Genomic DNA, 20,083 nt, shown 5'->3' with positions numbered 1-20,083 from the left:
CTGCTCGACATCTCGTATGCCGTCTTCAAAAAAAAAAAAAAAAAAAAAATCAAGACCTGGTTCCACAATAAGCTTTTCTAAAAGATATCTTCAAGAAAGAACTTTTAAACAATTACATTCATATTTTTGTTGTTTGAAGTCCATGTGGGAGGAATTCTGTCTCACAGTCCTTCTCATATATAACTTTTGTTTTTGTTCAAAAGAAAAAAGTTTATTTTTTTCCTCCAAGGATTCTGCAGACAACACACCAGACCTCAAAGCTGATTTTTACACATATGCTTCTGTCTAATTCAGACCTGCTGGCAAATCACTTACATGAAACACAGAATTACCACAAACAGACTGCAAGCTTTTAAGAAATGAGATAGGATAAAATACACAGCATTAAAGTTATACTTAGTACACAGAAAAATTCCATTTATTTTGATAGAGTTCACTTTAAGACTTGGCAATTTCTAAATGGAGGTGTTCAAGTCTGTAGAAGTAGAAAGAGAGAACTGAACTAAACCTGTAAAATACGCTAACCACCCCCCCCCCTTTTTTTTTTAAATTAAAGTAAATCACTAATTTGGGTAGTTTGCTTACTGTTATATCACTGATTCATAAAAGGTGAGTCAATAGGCACAATTTTATTTGGGAGCTCCGGTGGCATAGTGCCGAAGGCATTTGACTGCTCACCAGAAGGCTGGCTGTTCAAACCCACCAGCCACTCCTCGGAAGGAAAACTGGGCAATCTACTCCTGTAGTCATCTGTTTTTTTTCAGTTATAAATGTGTGGAGTTATACTGCATAATGTACATGTCTGCAGAATGAAATTATAGTGTATAGATTTCTTAAGCAGCTGCCATAACATTTTAGAATTAAAAGGTATGTATTCCAGTAATGGAAAGTTTATAATTTTTGCAAATGCTCCTGGAGATTATGATAATTTCTGAATTTATAACATCCAGAGAAGCGAGCACACATAGCTATTATCATTCCATGCACTGCAATTTCTCTTATACGCTGGTGAATAAAGCCTTTGGGTACCTTCTAGTTCATCTAAAATCGGATGTAACGCCTGCAGTGACACACCAGAGACCACGTGCAAATCAGAGCCCTGTCGATTGGGTTACATGATGACAGGACAAATTAGTAAAAATTAGTAATTAATGGTCTGATTGAATAAAAAAGGACTCAAGTGCCCACTCACTTCAGACAGCCCAGTAGGCAACAGCCTTTTATTGCAAAAGGTAAAACTGCCTAACTGGAAATTTAAAATTGAATATGAATAAGACAATTATCAATTAAATACTACCCATTTTTCTCTCTTATAAGAGAAATAAGTAGCTACGTAGAAGCAAGCTTTTAACTGAGTTAGAAGAGCAAGTTGGAACGAGGGGCTTGCCCATCGCCTGATTCTGGAAGTGATAAGGTGCCAGACATGTTTCATGTCTTAGAAGTTTTCATTTAGGAATACATAAAACTATCTGAGATACTATTATAAACAGGGCTGAGAAGTACAGCCAAGGAAGACTTAGTATATATAGTATTTTAGTCTTTCCTAAATCAGCCTTGTTTCTACTATCCTGCCTATTACTGATAACTCTGTGTAAGGGCTGTCCCCAAATTTGCCGATTGTTAAGCTTTCACTATACAAATGGTCTTGAGCTTGGAATCCAGGAGAGAAAATCTCTGTCCTTTGTATACCATAGGCCCAAATTATAATGTCTCAGTTAAAACTGGGTATTTGAGTTTTAAAATAAAGCAAAACAAAAACAAAACTTTAAATTAGGATAGAATGCTACATTCCATCCTTCTGAATACTATAACGTGCATAGCAGGATTTCTTTAATTAGTGTATGTTGAATAAACATGAATGAATAGACACTGGCATATTAAAATCTATTTAATCAGCATGTATTATGTCTTTGGACACAGTCCTTTTTTTCATAGTGCCATAATTAATACCAGACTGGGAAATGCTACACTGGACAATGTTTTAACCAGAACTTCAACTTATTGCTTCATGTCAATAACCAGGACTTCAACTTATTGCTTCATTTTAATTTTCCAGAGAGCTATAGTATATCAACGTGCCCCAAATCACATAAACTCTCACATTTCGTACACTTCTCTTTTCTTTTCTGTTTGTGTGTTTTAAATGAAGGGACAAGCTCATTACTCATATTCTGCATGTCTAATGAAACTGCTTCTGTTTGTCTGTTTTTAAGTATCATCCAGAGAGGAAGCACAGCTAATGTCAGATAATGCGGTTGTGACCTTCACCTTCTGGGAAAATTAATATGCTTCATAGCTTTCCCAGAGGAGAGTAGTTTTTTACTTTCTCCAGAGAAGTCCAGGAGGTGGAGTAGTTCATCTGTTCAACCACTAGAATCTTCTTGCACCTACAGTAGTAGTGCCTGGCATACTATTATCAGTTCCTGGCATAATGTATCAGTCAACTCCAACTCATGGTGACTCCATGTGTGTCAGAAAAGAACTGTGCTCCAGAGAGTTTTCAATGACTGATTTCTTGGAAGCAGATCACCAGACATTTCTTCCAAGGTACCCGTGGGTGGACAAGACTGCCAACCTTTTCTTTTGTTTAGCAGATGAGTGCTTTAAACTTTACACCACCCAGGGACATTGGTATACTACAGGCACTCAATAAACACATGCTGGATGAATGAATGGGGACCCAGAGAAAGGTATGCACTGAGAAAAATGTAAGTTTCTCAACTGTAAAACTGGAGACACTGGGTAAATATGATTAACATCCTTGCTACCTCAAAAGTGCTGTAATTTTGCCACTAATTAGAAAAGTATGCTCTGAAAGTTTTACAGGTATCAAGATATTAAGGAAAACTTTAAGAAAAAATTTTTTCCTCATGGCTTTTTTTCCTTAAATGAAACATTAAATCAAAGACTTAAAATAACATCGAACTGTGGTGTAAAGGAGAAATAACATATAGCAGAACCCCCACCCTCCGCACTCCGTACCTGTTCCTGAAATATTTTGGCCAACGGGGCGCAGTCTGTCAGTTTAATAAACCTGACCACATCAGTCACCGTCCATTCTAATGGGTTGCTCTCCAGGACAAGTCTCTCCTCCTCTTCTTGTTTTATTTCCTACAGACGGAATGGAAACAGGAGATCACTTCATTGCTTCACCATCTTTTCTAAAACCCTCTGGGACTGAGCCAGCCTTTCCTGGACCACAAGCTACCTCTTCCCTTTGGTCTCTCGTTAGGCATCTTAACAAGCTCCAGAGCCTTTCGTTCTGTAGGAATTTTCTTATCAACCTGTCTGGGTTATGACTTTGTCTACAGTGACTTGGGTATGTTTAGAGTAGAAAAAAAAAAGGCATAGTGACAACAGTTCTTGGATCCTAAGTTTAAGAAATCTTGGGTCAGCTTACTAGTGAAGCATCCCTGATTGAAAAAAGCATAGGAGAGATGATAAGGGGCTTACCCAAATATATATAAGAGAGCCAGTCCCCTTGGTTCCCCACTGTTTACTTTTGTGATGACAGTGCCAATTACCTTTTCAGCTGATCATATACCAACCCCATGTGTTTAGGGAAGACCAGATACATTGATTAATATTTTATAATAACCTGGAAGTATCCTATAAAGGGGGAAGCAAAATACAGGGCAGTGATGGGAGAGACTGAGACAGAATTCTGGAAATCCAGTGCACACAGGGACCTTGATGACTTTATCCTGTTCATTCCCTGCACCTAACTTACTCTTGATGGATAAGAATCTCTTGCCATCTTAAAGTTTTCCAGAAAAAGAGATGCTATTACTTCCCTTAGAACTCCATTCTGGTGTTCAATGATTAGCTCTGCTGAGATGTAAAATCACTAAGCCTTTTGCCCTTGACTTAGAAACGAAGCTAGAGCAGCTGCTAGTGTTTCTGATATTTTAAGCTTCCCCAAATCAAAGATCTGAATGCTAATGCTTTTTCTTCTTAAAAATGAGAGATAAACACTGTATCCCCTAACGTCATCCATGCACATCAGATTTAGGGTTCTGCCTGTAGAGCTTTACCTCTGCTCCTTCTTGTTTGGCTGGTATGCACTTATCTTCCTCTACATGGGAGGGGGGTTGTGCTTTTCTGCCCCTCCGTGTTCTTTCCACAGGAGGGCGTCTCTCTGGCTCTGAGTTGCTCCTCAGGGTGACTGCCCTGCGGGGCCGGGCAGAGGGAACTTCCACGGAGGAGGTGTCTGTCTGGTCATCCCGGAGCTCTGAGCCTGTTTCCTCACTCCCTGTGTCATCCTCCATAACATCTGGGTCCTCTTCTTCACTTTCCTAGTTAAGACGAGAAATCCACTTATCATAAGTTAGGCTTATAAAGGGAGCTTTGTAAACAAAATAGGGTGGACTGAAACTACAGTCCAAGGAGGCATCTGAAGGCCAATTCTATTAGCTCAACGTAGCCCTTTCCTAGCTAAAGTTGCTGGAAATGTTAACTATCTTCAACAAATTAGGAGGTGGACCAATGTCACCAAACTATTTATGTAGAAGTTGGGTAACGGGATCCTAAACTGCTATGTAAACCATCACCAAAACACAATAAAACATTAAAAAACAAACAAGGAGGAGGGCTCTTCTAATTTCTTGTTTCTAACCACTCAGCTTTAGGCTTCAGTTGCAGCCCTTGTTGCAAAGCAGTCACATTTGCCAACTAGAGCCTTAAGTGCTTTTGAGTAGCACGTACCTCCCCTGACCCTGTCGTGAAGTCCACAGTAGAAGACCTCCGTTTCTTCTGCACAAAAATGGATTTTCGACGTTTCCTACGTCTGGCTGGTTTAGGGTGCCCGCTTTCAATGCTGTTTTCACCAATTGGGGGCTTAATGATCTTCTTTCTCTTTCCATAATAATAGGCTACAGGGAAAATGATGATTAAAAACATTGTCAGTGGCTTCACAAACACATACATACAAGGGGAGAGAGAATAGAGAAGAAGAGAGGGAGAGAAGGAGGCAAAAGAGTAAAAGACAAGGAGACATTCTTTCATTTGGGGCAATAAAAATTTGTCATTTTGAGAAAACAGTTCCACAGACAGGAAACATCCCTCCAACACCCTCAGATTTAGATGGGGAAAAAGTTAGATACGCCCACAGTTTGTAAAGGGTTTTCTTGCTGCCTCCTTGCCCTGCCCCAAATACTGCATACAGTTGCAGTGCTGGCAACTGCCTCCCACTGGAGTGCTTGGACAACTGCTTCCCAAGTCTGAACTGTGAAGAACAGTCAATGAAGATCAGTCAGTGACCATGTTCTAGAGTGCCCTTATCATGAGTCATTTCCCCGATCTCTTGATCTGACCAAGATAAAATGGTGACCTAAAACACACAGCTCTGGTGGCATAGAACCTAAGGCATTTGGCTACTAACCAGAAGGCTGGCAGTTCAATCCCACCAGCCACTCTTCATAAGGAAGATTAGGCAATCTACTTCTGTACAGATACCACCTCAGAAACCCAAGGAGGGGTCACTTGAAGTTGGGATTGACTCAGTGGCAGTGAGTTTGGTTTGTTTTTTTAAGCACACAGGGCAAATTAATAAAGCACCAGTTTTCTTTTCAAATATTGCTCCTTATCCATATTTCGTTTTCTTATTAGGTGGAGACTCTCATTACTTATAAATTCTATGTTGTTCTTGTTAGGTGCCACTGAATTGGTCCCCAACTCACTCTGGTATCACTGCCCTCTCTAAATTCTACAGCAGGGATAGATATCTACATGAACACTTACAGCACTGATTAGAGTATTATTTACCAGCTTTCAATAAAAATTAATGTACTTTATAAATTAAATGTATATCCAACTAATTAAAACCACTAAGAATCCAGTATTTAATTATGATCATGATCAAAACAGCTTAGTCACTGACCAAAGGCTCAACTGCCCTATATTATAACTCCCATTATTCCATACAAGAACCAACTATAGAAAAGGAACCTTTATCTATGGATGGAGTGAACCAAAAGAATTGAAAATGAAAACCTCTGAGTGTAAAGTGACCTCCCCGCATTTTACAGTGAAGCATGGCTTCAGTGTATTCTTCACTGCTGTGCCATGACTTGTATTATATAGATATGATGCCTAGCCATTTTGGACCTCAATATTCTTGTATGTCCAATGAGACTATTGGTACTAACTAACTAACATAAGCCTCATAGGGACAGTGGTGGTTAGGAGAGAATTCTTGCCTCCCACGCAGGAGGCCTGGGTTCAATTCCCAGCCGATGCACTTCATGTTACCCCATCTGTTAGTGGAGGCTTGTGTGCTGCTGTGATGCTGAGTAAGTTTAATTGGAGCTTCTAGGGTAAGATGGACTAGGAAGAAAGGTAAATATGAAATTTCAAAATTCAGCCAAAGAACACTCTATGTATCACAATGGTCTGATTTGCAACTCATTGTGGATATCCTGTAAGACCGGGCAGTGCTTTGTTTGGACTGCATGAGTTGGAGCCAACAACAGTACAGGCTCCCTTCAGGACCAAAATTCCCTATTCCTTTCACTTGAATTGGGTCCACCAGAGTGGCATCTACAAACACTGTTGAGAAATCACATCACTGCAGCCCTGTCACTCACAGAAATGCACACCTGCTGTGGCAAGTATCTGCAAGCTCTAATCAATCTCCTCAAGGGGAAGACTGCACAAGAACATGAAATAATGTCCCATCTCCAGTTCTTCTGGGACTATGCTCCTTGATAAGCACTTATGAATGACTGTTGTGTGAATGCTGTCTCATGGTTACCTCTAGGTACCAGGTATAAATGAATAAGCATTTTTTCACACTCAAAAAACCAGTGGGCAAGCCAAGTTCGGTGCAGTTTTATTTTTATTTTTTTAATTATTTTTAAAGAAAGCAGTTTGATTTAAAAAAAAAAAAAAGATTTTACTGAATGCAACTGAAGTGTAATACATTTTTAGAGCCTTAGTTAGACTGGGTGATGGCTACCCTTACTGCTCTCACTTCTACCTCAATAATGTTTTATCATCCTCCTACTGGTGCTTTAGTTCAACCATGAGCAATCTTCTCTGTAAGCTGACCCAAGGGATTTTAGGATTCTGAAGTTTTATAATACCAGACCCAGAAAAATATTTAAATTCATTTCAGTTGTGCCAAGGTTGTAATAACCTGATTCTCCCTGTGTTCTGAAAATACAAAGAAGTCCATTTTCAAAGTAAATATTCAAGGCCAAGTTTAGCCCTCAGTCAACTCCTTTTTTCATTCAGGAATACCTGTTACTGAGTAGCCTATTTTGGTGACTGTCTTCTCCGGCCACATGTAATATGACGTGGACTTAAGTTCTTCAGAGAGCACCTGCTTTCTCAATAAGCCTACAGTCTTACATGAGTGAACATGTGCGGATTGAAATGAAGTTCATCATAACAGAAAATGTAACTTATTTTTTGTAGAGATGTGAAAAATAGATCTTAAAAATCTACATGTACGTATCTATAACAGAAGGAAATTCACACTCTGAAGAGTGTTTCAAATAGCCTCAGCTTCTTGGTTGTGACAGATAAGTTGACAAGTCACAGAGGCCTGCTGCTCACAGAGCACCTATCACCTTGGGTCCTCATAATACTCTAGCAGTCATCTTGAAACACTGGCTGACAAAGCGAACTTCTAGGTCACAAACTGGGATGCAGTCTACTCCTTGGTTTAGTGGTAAATGAGGAGAGATACATAATGATCAGAAGTTGAAGACCAGAGAGAAAGTTTTTAGAGCTTGAGGTATCTGAGGTAGAGGCATGTGGGAGTGGCTAAGGTGGGTGGAGAAGAAAGTCATCTGAGTAGAGGAAGGGCAGGGTTTGGGAGAGGCTATCAGCAGAAGGCCAAAACCAAACCAAACTATAAAGAAGTAAACCAGTTGCTGTCTGGTTTACTCTGACCCATGGTGACCCCATGTGTGCCAGGGTAGAAGCACACTCTATACTGTTTTCAAGGCTGTGCTCTTTCAGAAGCAGGCTGCCAGGTCTTTCTTTCAAAGTGTCTCTAGGTTGAGTCTGAACCACCAACCTTTCAGTTTGTAGCCTGGTGCTTACACCCAGGACCTCTATGAACAGAAGGTCAAAGTCACTAAATGTGATTGATGGTGGTGTATATTAAAGGCAAGTGCTATAGATAGGGAAAGGTCAGAGCAAGAATGAAATGGGCAGGTGTTAACACCTCTGAATCCTGAGTCACAGGTGGAGAAGCCAAACAACCGGGAACAAAGCAAGTAATGATAATTTCTGAATCCTCAGATTACTCCACTAGAGGCAGGTTTGATGAATATGGTAAAAGCAGGGGAGAAGCAGAATACGTTAAGGATATTTTCCCTGGGTAAGGAGGAGCTCTGGTAGCATAGTGGCTAAGACACTTGCCTGCTAACCAGACGGCTGGCGGTTCAAACCCACCAGCCACTCCTCGGAAGGAAGGTTGGGCAATCCTACTTCCGTAGTGATAACTGCCTCGGAAACCCAAGGAGGGGTCGCTATGAGTCGGGGCCGACTCGACGGCACATAACAACAACAACAACAAGGAAGGACAACAAAAGAATTACAGTTTCCCAGTTTAAGCAATTCTGGTTACTAACCATTACTAATAATAACTTTTATTATAATTATCTTTCACTCTACTGGAATTCATGATAGTATAGCTCTGGTGGCATAGTGCCTAAAGCATTTGACTGATAATCAGAAGGCTAGCAGTTCAAACCCACTAGCCACTCCTCGGAAGGAAGACTGGGCAATTACTTTCTGTAGAGATACTGCCTCGGAAACCCAAGGAGGGATCAACTATGAGTCGAATGGACTTGATGGCACGAGTTTGGTTTTTTGTTTTGGTATCATCCTCATCCCTTCCTTATACCAGGCTAAAAACACAAATGTATCTGCAATGTTGTTGTTGTTGTTGTTGTTATGTGCCGTCGAGTCGGCCCCGACTCATAGCGACCCCTCCTTGGGTTTCCGAGGCAGTATCACTACGGAAGTAGGATTGCCCAACCTTCCTTCCGAGGAGTGGCTGGTGGGTTTGAACCGCCAGCCTTCTGGTTAGCAGGCAAGTGTCTTAGCAATAGCAATTCTTAAAGATTTCTTCCATAGCAATTCCTACAAAAACAATCCAAAAACTATTTTTTATCGGGGTGGGGGATGGGGGAGGAAGGCCAAGTATCACACTTTAGGTCCATGGGCCCATGATTTTTCATTATTTGTACTTACTGTATTTGGTTTTAGTATGAATGGAGCAGTTCTCTGGGCAGTTTTCAGACACCAACACAGGACTAAACAAATTTGGACAGCATTCTAGCTTAGCACAAACTCTTCTGCAGAAATCTGCTACTTGGTCAGATGTTCGCACAATCTTGACCACTGCTCTGTATGTTTTGCCTCTATACCTAAAACATGAGGAAGGAAAAACAATGGCAAGACCAAGTTATGACTCAGACTTATTTTGGACAGTATATCCCAAAAGCAACCATTTTACTTTCTAACAACAAAGCATATTGTGAGTGATTTTCATTTTATTTGTTTTTATAGTTTCTAGTGATCTCATTGCAATATTTTAAGAAATGTTCAATATCATGTACAATATATGTGAATAAGAATGCCAAAACAACTCACTGTAATAAAGATCTCTTTCTAGCATATTCTCATTGTATTATATATAATTGAATACCAAAATCAGTAGTGTATATACTTAGCTAATGGGCATGATTCTCAAAACAAAAGATAACGAAATATAACGTATATTTTCCTGCTGCTCTACTATCTATCTATCAATCGATCTATTTATTTATTTATTTAGGGGGGAATATTAGCTACTCCTCGGAAGGAAGGTTGGGCAATCTACTTCCATAATGATACTGCCTCGGAAACCCAAGGAGGGGTCGCTATGAGTTGGGGGCTAACTCAACGGCACATAACAACAACAACAACACTAGTGCAGTAAGGACCCTGGTTCTGCTTTGAAAACCACACAAATTCAGAACAATAAAATAGTATCTTCATCAAGACTGCATATCATATTTTTGAAATGGGGGCAATTTCCATTATTTATAAATGGTATCTGTGCAGAACAGAATTAGGAATAACCACTTGGTTGGCAAGGTCACATTTAAAAGGAAAGAAACCCAAAAGATCTTAAAAGGAGGTGAGGACCAACAAAAAAGTACAGCAGCCCTATGAATAAGAAACCAGCAGAGTCCATACGGATTCCCTGAATCCGTGAGCTCAGAAGCAAGCAGCTTTGGTGCTCAGAGAACTCTAACAGACCTCAGGTGAATTATTACTTAAAGGAAGAGACTTCTGTTATTTCTTAAGTATAAAAGTGCAACATGGAATGATAAAGCCCTTACATGTAGCTGGCCCATTACGGTAACCACTCTTCTTGCTTTCCAGGTTGAGAATGCAAAAAGTGGCTCAATGAACTAAAACTTGCTTCCAGAGAAGCCACCTGCACTTCCGGTCTCACCTACCACACGTTTTGTTTTCCTCTCTACAAAGCAGTCTAATGGAGGGGACTCACACAGGACCTTTATCTTCATGCCACAAGGGGGAAGGGAGGTTTCTGCAAAATCAACCCAAAGCAGAAGGAATGAACTACCCACATAAATTGACATTATCAATTCATGAGGTAATGACATGAAATCTTTGTCAAACCTGCTCTTTCACAAATTCATTCAGGTATCCATCAGTCTATTATGAAACTTGGCAGGAACACCAAATGTGTTATACAAGTATGAAGATAAAATAAAGAGATTCTGATTTTTTTTTAATTTTCAAATAAACATTAAATTCAAAACTGGTGATCTCATTCAAAAAGAATAATGTGTGATATAAATAAATATAACTTCTACTGAGTTTATTTCAACTTTTTTGGAACTGGAAAAAATATCTTTTTTCCCTCTCAATTCATTTTTTAAAATATCAACATTAAAAAAATTAAATTAAAATCTAACTTAAAAAGACTACATTTTTACTCTAGGTCTGAAGTGTATCCCAGGGCCATAGTATTGGGGGTCCCACCAGGCTCCATCCAACCAGTAATTCTGGTCATTATTGTTTTTTTTTTAATTTTTTTCTACATTTGTCTTTGCACTATATCCAGGATCTCCAGTGGTCCTTTCCTGAGTGGTTGGCATTGGTAGCCAGACACCATCTAGTTTTTCTGGTCTCAAGGTCCATCATGTCCTAGGGCTGATTGCTTCCAAATGCCCTTAGTTTTTTGCACTCTTCTTCACTTCCCAGCTAATAGGAGACCATTAGCTGCATCTTAGATGGTCACTTGAAAGCTTTTAAGACCCCAGTTGCTACTTATCAATGTAGGTTGTGGAACAAGATTTTTATGTATTTTATTGTGCCAATTGAGTCTGGTGTCCCCCAATACTATGGTCTTGAATCAGTAGATCCACTGGAGATCTCTCCCACAGTGTCTGGCTGTCTGTGAGGGATTATTCTGTGTCTGTCTTCTGCTGTTTCTGTAAGGATTATGGGTATTTTGTATCACTGGTATCCGTGCAAGATTAGCCTCAGCTGAATCTATCCTTGGTCTAGAGTATAATCCTGTTCACTGACCCCTATCTGATCTCCTCAGATGTTTATGTGTTTATCTGTAGCCTGGTGTTTGGTGTGAATGGTAATGTAGTATTGTGGATATACTGGTATTAGCCTCTGTTGTCTATATCTTATGTGCATAATTCGATGTCCTCCCTTTCCCCAATGTTATCATGGTAGTCACAGACTCTTTCCATATGATCCCTCCCCTTTCCCACCTCAGCATGTGGCCCTCTCCTTCCCTCCCTACACTGGTAACCTACAAAGTAAGTTCCCTTCCTTAAACAAACCATCCCTTGTCTTTTTACAGTAATGGCTCATACAATATTTGTCCTTCTGTGACCGACTTATTTTACTCAGTATAATGTCCTCCAGGCTCATCCATGTTGTGTGATGATTTGTACATCTAATGTAGCATACTATTCCATTGTGTAGGAGCTCTGGTAGCATAATGTCTAAAGCATTTGACTGCTAACCACCCCTCAGAAGGAAGGTTGGACAATGTACTTCCATAGTGATACTGCCTCGGAAACCTGAGGAAGGGTCTCGATGAGTCAGGTTCAACTCCATGGCAATGAGTTTGGTTTTGATTCCATTGTGAATGTACCATAATGTGGTTATCCATTCATCTACTGATGGACATTTAGGTTGTTTCCATCTCTTTGCTTGCTATAGTGGAACTCACTCCCAGGGGACAGCTCTCAGCCCAATAGTAAACAAGACATACACGCAGACCACTCAACCCAGGGTGATGCATCCACATACTCTATGGAGATGCATCCCTTGGAGCAATTGACCATGGGGCACCACAGGGGCAATATTCACATGAAGGAAATGCAGGACACACAGGAGTGCATAACTATGAGGGGCACAGGAGGAGGGGGTACTGGGAAGGAAGGAGAGGAGAGTGGGTTAGGGTTGGGGATGGTAACTGGGGAGTGAAACCAAATGTACACGAAATGTTGAATGTAAAACAAACTGCTCTGTAAATCCGTACCTAAAGTGCACACACACACACACACACACACACAAAGACTACATTTTATGTTTATTTACTGGACTTTCCTATCCAGGCCCTTCTTTAATCTTTTTCTATGATATGCCAAGCTTGACTTTCTGTGTAGTAAGAACTAAAAAGCAATCCTTTGTAGATAAGATCATGCTTTACATCCTATAGCACTGTGCAGCTGTTGATTTTTCTAGGACCTCTATCGACCTTTGATGTAGAAGCTTCTCTCTCCTTTCCTTTGAGGAGGGCCTCTATGATTCATTTTTGGCTGGTTCTTGCCTACTGCTTTCATTATTTCCCATGATAAAAATGGCACAATTTGGTGAACAGAGTATCTCTCTAATGTTTTGGGAGATATAGAATAAATATATTTTATTGGTACATTTTCCCTTGTAGTTTTATGCATCATAATGTCCACGGGCTGAAGGCTCTGTACTGAAGAGCTCAATATCAAGTTCTTTAAAAAAATTTTTTTTAATGTAAATCAGTGTCAGGACACTTAAAAAATACTTAAAGTCTCTTAAAAAATAGTAACAACAAGAGGTAAAAAGACAGGAGAAATATGACAACCAGGTCAGGCTTCACCTGTGGAACTAGGGCTCAGAGGTAGATATTTATGAGCTCCAAATCTTCAAATCAGAATGCAGACAAGTCCTGTGACACACTGGAGGGAAGTATGAAGAAAGGGAAAAAAATATACATGCAAAAAGGAAAAGCTCCTCAAAAACATGGCTTCTTGGTTTTTTGTTGTTGTTGTTGCTAGTCTGGGATGAGTAGAGTAAGCATTTTAGTGAAATCTTGTACAATCAGGACTATCTAAATTGATTAAAATAAAAATTACAGTATAGATAAAAACTAAACAAACTTCTTTCCTCTTCCTTGCCTTCTCTGAAAAATTATGCCTAAAAGCCATGGTGGTGGTTGGTGGGGTATGAGCGAGGAGCTAAGCAAGAAAGGTGTACAGCAAGGGGGTAGAGATGGTAGGATTGAGATGTGAGATTCCAAGTTGGGTAAGGAGGGCACAGGTTAACAAAAGCATGAACTGGGTGAGGTGAGGATACTGAGACATGTTGCCTCCATCTCTCTTCAGTGAAGGGCTTGCCACTGACAGATAGCTTTCAGCTGTCAGAACCCTTAGTTTGCCCCAGCTACAAAAAGCTACCCATCCCTTGTCTTTCTCAGGGTCAACCCTATCCAATAACCCAATGGCCTAACTTGCCTAACCAATCCATTCTAACTCACGAGCTCCTCTAGAGCTATAGTTAGGATCAATTTCTATTCCGCTTCTATCCTCTTTCTCTCACAAGTGCTGGTAACAAGGGCTTATCTTAATAAACACCCTGAACATTAAGACCCGTCTAGGAGGAATGACACCCATAGCATTAGCAGCAGTGGGCAAACTTAATGCCAGATCTTGGCTTCTAAATATTTAATATAATAGCAAAAAATAAGGCTTCTTGGAGAAATGGCAAATTCTAGGACTGGGGTTGGAAAAGGACAAGATGATCTGGGAAGATCTTGGTTCAGAAAGTGAGAAAGTTTCAAAGAATGATGGAAACATGTAGAAAGACCATAAAAGCTAGCTAGATGTAGCTCCCACTGGCCTAATCTGAGCATTAAAATAAATAATGGTAGTAATGGAATGTAATCCATTGAATAAAATAGGAATCTAATATTTAATTCATTGATATAAATAAATGAATAAATGACTTTGATGAGTAATGAGATATTTACATAGGTATCAAAGTATCTCCCCACAAAGTAGTTTTACACTGGGAACCCTGGCAAGTATCACCCTAATGAAGGGATCAAAGTTAGCAACACCAATAAAATTGAAATAAATTGAAATCATGTGCCACAGGATAGGATGCAGTGAGAAGAATGTAAGATTTTTTCAGTGATATTCCTGAAAACGTATAATCTAAATCTAAGCATGAAATTATCAAACAAACAAATAAGTGGCCTGCTTTCTTCAAAAGTATGAAGGAAAGTCAATAAAATTCAAGGAAAGTCTAATAGCTGTTCCAGAAGAAGGAAGACTAAAGAGATATGGCAACCACATGCAATGCAATTCTGGACTGAACACATTTGCCATAAAGGATAATATTGGTTCTAACTGGTGAAATTTGAGTGGAATCTGAGGATCAGATGGTAGTTAACATATCAGTGCAGTCCCTGAGCAGTGCAAATGGTTAACACTTCTGGCTTGGAACCAAAAGGTTAGTGGTTATGGTCCACCCAGGAGGTGCCTGAGAAGAAGGCCTGGTGATCTACTTCCAACTATTAGCCATTGAAAACCCTATGGAGAACAATTCTACTCTAACACACATGGGGTTGCCATGAGTTGGAATCAACTAGACAGCTCTGGTGGTGTCGGGCCTAAGGCATTTTGACTGCTAACCAGAAGGCTGGCAGTTCAAACCCACCAGCTACTCCTCGAAAGGACGACCAGGCAATCTACTTCAGTAAAGATAATGCCTCAGAAACTCAAGGAGGGGTCGCTATGAGTCTTATCAACTTGACGGCAGTGAGTTTGGTTTATGGTTTAGACAGCAACTGTGTTTTTTTCTTTTTTTAAAAAAAATGTTGTTGTTGGGTGCCCTCAAGTCGGACCCCTCCTTGGGTTTCCGAGGCAGTATCACTACGGAAGTAGGTTGTGCAACCTTCCTTCCGAGGAGTGGCTGGTGGGTTTGAACTGCCAGCCTTGACCAGTAGTCAAGTGCCTTAGGCACTAAGCTACCAGAGCTCCTTAAAAAAATGTATCAATACTACTTTTCTGATTTTGACAGTTGTATTGTGGTTATGTAGAAGAATGTCCTTGATCATAGGAAATACACAATAAGTGTTTGAGGAAGAAAAAGGTTTACTCTATACTTATAACTTTTCTGTAAGTTTGAGATTGGAAATGAAAAATTTTAAAAATCAGTGATAAAAATAACTATATATTCAACCATAAAAAAGAATGGCTTATTGATACATGCTATAAAATGGATGAACTTTGAGTGAAAGAAGCCAGATACAAAAGGTCTTATATTCTGATTCCATTTATATGAAATATCCAAAATAGGCAAATCCATAGAGACAGAAAGCATATTAGTGGTTGCCAGGGAGGGGCTGGGGGAAAAAAGAAAAAGGAGTGAAAGCTTTATGAGTACAGGGTTTCCTTTTGGGCAATGGAAATGTTCTGGAACTAGACAGAGATGAGATGATAGTTGCACAGTATTTGTTGTTGCCCATAGTCATGGAGTTGATGCAGATTCATAGTGCCCCCATGCCAGAGTAGAACTGTGCTCCACAGGGTTTAAAAGCTGTGACCATTCCAGAGCAGACTGCAAGGCTTGCTCTCTCAGGTGTCTCTGGGTGCGTTCAAACCGTCAAACTTTCACCTGGGGGTTGAGCCTTAACCGATTATACCACTTAGGGACTCCCTAAATGCCACTGAATTCAACACTTTTAAATGGCTGAAATGGTAAGTTTTATGTTATGTGTATTTTACCACAATAAAAAATAGTTTTACCGCATAATAATTCAAACTTTATTATGCTTAATATATGATAGATTTTTCCATCAAATAAGTGGGTGTTTTGTTTGTTTGTTTGTTTGTAGTGCTATTGATCTAATACAGGCAAAACACTTGCAGTTATTATTGCCATGCTGAGGAAAAATTGTTGGAATACCAATAACTGGCTTGTTTTGGAGATGGTCAACACATTAGGGCAACTGTTCAAACACTGTTTTCCCCCATACTAAAGGTATAAAGATATTGGACTATTAAGAAATACAGGCAAGAGGCAAGGTAAAGGATTTTACCTAATAGCTGGGATATAATGATATGGATATAATGATATAATACTGTAAATTATATTTTCTCAAGGACTCAACATCATCTGATCCTTATACAAGATGGTGTGGACAAATGTTAGTACTTCCAACTGACAGACACGGAGCTGTGGGCAGGGCAGATGGGATGTTCAGCTTTACAAAGAGTACCCAAGTGAAGATCCAAAGCTACCTAGTCTCCTTAATCTACTCCTTATTTTACCAAAAGTAAAACAATAAGAATCTGTTTATAGTTTTATCTGTCATAAAAGGCTTTTAAAAAGCTTATCAATGGCAACGTTTTGTAGGCAGGATTTGTGAAGAGAACTGAAGAGCATGAGAAAATGCCTACCACTTTATACTGTCAATATGAGTCCTGAGGAAAGAACACTTAAACCATAACCAGCCATGCTATTGCAATTGCCCAATCTTCCTCCCGTGGAGTGGCTGGTGGGTTTGAACTGCCAATCTTCTGGTTAGCAGTCAAATGCCTTAGGCACTACACCATCAGAGCCCCTTACTGTAAACACTAAGACAAGGTTTTTAAAGCATGAATTTCAAATTCTGAGAAGAAAAAGGAAAATATTAAAAGGGACAACTAAGCTAGTATACAACCAAGCTAGTAGAAAACTCCTGGCATGATGAATTATCTCAGAAGAAGAGGGGGAAAAAAAAGAAAGAAAGAAAGAAAACAAGTCGCAGATCAATGATTGGAACTGATGAATAGCAAAGATAGCAAATAGGACAGTGGAGGAGAGAAGTATAAGGAAGGTATGTAACAAGAAAGAGATTCTTCATTTCAGGCAGTCCTTAGTGGCTGTAGCCCCCCTTTTATTTTCTTAAAGATTTCTTCCTCTTTTGTCCTTAGCACTTGTGTGTTACCGAGTTTCCATAGAAATCTGGAAATACAAATATAATCTATTTATAAATTGATATTATAAGGAGGAACTGCTGAAGCTGACACCAGTCTCAGAAGTGTACTTTGAAAACCGAGCCCTTAGCAGTAAAGGAAATCATAGAACAAGAGAAAGAGGGATGCTGTTTCTAGTTGTCAGAAAGCAAGTGTGAGGTGGTCTTCAATTTCTTCCTAACTAACCAAAGAAAGGATTTATTTCCATGTACAAATACATATGGCAAGGGTGGATAAACATGGAGAAAGATAGAGAAATAAGAGTTCTTTCAATACTTAAGCCAAAACCAAACCCCACTGTCCTCAAGTCAATTCCGACGTATAGCGACCCTATAGGACAGAGAAGAAGTGCCCCACAAGATTTCCAAAGCTATAAATCTTTATGGAAGCAGACCGCCACATCTTTCTTCTACTGAGTGGTTGGTAGGTTTGAACTGCCAAGTTTTCAATTAGCAACCCCATCATGATCTTTTCACAAATTTTTTTTTTTTTTATTGTGATTTGGGTGAAAGTTTACAAAGCAAATTCACTTTCCATACGGCAGCTCACATACACTGTCTCATGACATGACATTGACTACAATTAACCACAATGCAACAGCTCCCCTCCCACTTCCTCACCATAGTTACCTCTTTCCTGTGTCCTTCCCTCCCATTCGCTCCTGCTGCCTGAGCTGTTTCCTTGTGCATACACAGCCTTTCTATTCTCCCATGATTGTTCTCTCCAAGGAGTGTCTCTACCTAATGTAAACATTCAGCTATATGCCTATCTTTTGTTTTGCTGGAAGCCCCAGGAGTGGGTTCAATTCCAGACCTGAAGGGCATCTATGGGCCATAGTCTCAGTGTTTCCATCAGGCTCTATCAGACCAGCAAACCTGCCCCACCCCTTTTTTTAAAAAACGATTTTGAGTTTTGTTCCACATTGTTCTCCCACTCTATCCAGGATCTCCTACAGAGATCCCCCTCCAAGAGGTTGAGGTTGAAAGTAGTAGCTGGGCACCATCTAGTTCTTCTGGTCTCATAGTCGTATAGGCTGAGGATCACATAGTGTACCTGTCCCTTGGACTAATTATTTCTCTGCATCTTTGGTTTTCTTCATTCTTCTTTGCTCTGGATGAGGAGAGACTCATCATTGCATCAAGATGGCCGCTTGCAAGCTTTTAAGATCCCAGTTGCTACTCGCCAAAGTAGGATGTGGAACATTGTTTTTGTGTAGTATGTTATGCCAATTAAGCTTGATGTCCCCTGCAACCATGTTCCTGAGCCCACAGGTCCAAATACTCACTGCCTCTGGGTAGCTGCCTGTGGCCAAGAAGTAACTACAACTTTGTCCTTTGTCAGCTCTACTATATACCTGGGAATTCTTACAGAACATACAAATATACTTGTAGGTTTTCACAAAATTGTTGTTGTTGTTAGGTGCCATCGAGTTGGCTTCAACTCATAGGCCCCTATGTACAACAGAACAAAACACTCCCCAGTCCTGTGCCAGCCTCACAATCCTTGTTATACCTGACCATGTCATTGCAGCCACTGTGTCAATCTGTCTCTTTGAAGACCTCCCCCTTTTTCTCCAATGCTCTACTTTACCAAGCATGATATCCTTCTTCAGGGAATGGTCCCTTCTGACAACATAACCAAAGTATGTGAGACGAAGTCCGGCCATTCTCACTTCCAAGGAGCACCCCAGCTGCACTTCTTCCAGGATAGATTAGTTCTTCTGGCAGTCCATGGTACTTTCAGTATTCTTCACCAACACCACAATTAAAAAGCATCAATTCTTTGGTCTTCCTTACTCATTGTCCAGCTTTCACATGCATATGAGGTGACCGAAAATACCATGGCTTGAGTTAGACACACCCTAGTCTCCAAAGAGACATCTTTGCTCTTCAGCACTTGAAAGAGGTCTTTTGCAGCAGATTTGCCCAGTGCAATGCTGCTTCCATTGGTGTTGATTTTGGAACCAAGTAATATGAAATCACTGACAATTTCAATCTTTTCTCCATTTATCATAATGCTGCTTATTGGTCCAGATGTGAGGATTTTTGTCTTCTTTATGTTGCGGTGTAATCCATACTGCAGACTGTAGCCTTTAATTATCAGTACGTGCTTCAAGTCATCTTCAATTTCAGCAAGCAAAGTTGTGTCGTCTGCATTGTTGTTGTTGTTGTTGTTTGCTGTCGAGTCGGCCCCGACTCATAGCGACCCCTCCTTGGGTTTCCGAGGCAGTATCACTACGGAAGTAGGTCATCTGCATAGCAGGCTGTTAATGAGTCTTCCTCCAATCCTGATGCCATATTCTTCTTCATATAGCCCAGCTTCTCATATTATTTGCTCAGCATACAGATTGAATAAGTATGGGGAAAGGATACAACTCTGACACACTCCCTTCCTGATTTCCAACCATGCAGTATCCCCCTGTTCTATTCAAATAACAACCTCCTGATCTATGTACAGGTTCCTCATGAGTACAATTAAGTGTTCTGGAATTCCCATTCTTCTCAATGTTACTCATAATTTGTCATGATCCACACAATCGTATGCTTTTGTATAGTCAATAAAACATAAGTAAACATCTTCCTGGTATTCTTTCCTTTCAGCCAAGATCTATCTGACATCAGCAATGATATCCCTTGTTCCACATCCTCTTCTGAATCCAGCTTGCACTTCTGGAAGTTCTGTGTCAATATACTGCTGCAACCATCTCTGAATTATCTTCATCAAGATTTTACTTGTGTGTGATATTAATGATATTGTTTGATAGTTTCCTCATCCTGTGGGATCATCTTTCTTTGGAATGGATA

The 20,083-nt window shown here is 40.0% G+C and overlaps 1 protein-coding gene across 1 annotated transcript in view; it reads right to left on the bottom strand.

Moving 5' to 3' along the window:
• SFMBT2 (Scm like with four mbt domains 2) overlaps nt 1–20,083 on the bottom strand; it is a 299,808-nt gene that overhangs the window by 16,475 nt on the left and 263,250 nt on the right. Inside the window, exons 16-19 of the mRNA XM_007935449.1 lie at nt 9,208–9,383; nt 4,705–4,871; nt 4,035–4,295; nt 2,983–3,111 (exon numbers count right to left, since the gene is read on the bottom strand). Coding sequence (XP_007933640.1) covers nt 2,983–3,111; nt 4,035–4,295; nt 4,705–4,871; nt 9,208–9,383 — 733 coding nt within the window. The remainder of the gene's footprint in view (nt 1–2,982; nt 3,112–4,034; nt 4,296–4,704; nt 4,872–9,207; nt 9,384–20,083) is intronic.

The sequence above is a fragment of the Orycteropus afer genome, unplaced genomic scaffold, assembly GCF_000298275.1.
Source record: "Orycteropus afer afer isolate SDZICR_OR568_19922 unplaced genomic scaffold, OryAfe1.0 scaffold00028, whole genome shotgun sequence".
NCBI lineage: Eukaryota > Metazoa > Chordata > Mammalia > Tubulidentata > Orycteropodidae > Orycteropus > Orycteropus afer.
Note: the sequence above shows the minus strand (reverse complement) of the source record. Positions and strands in the feature narration are given on the sequence as shown.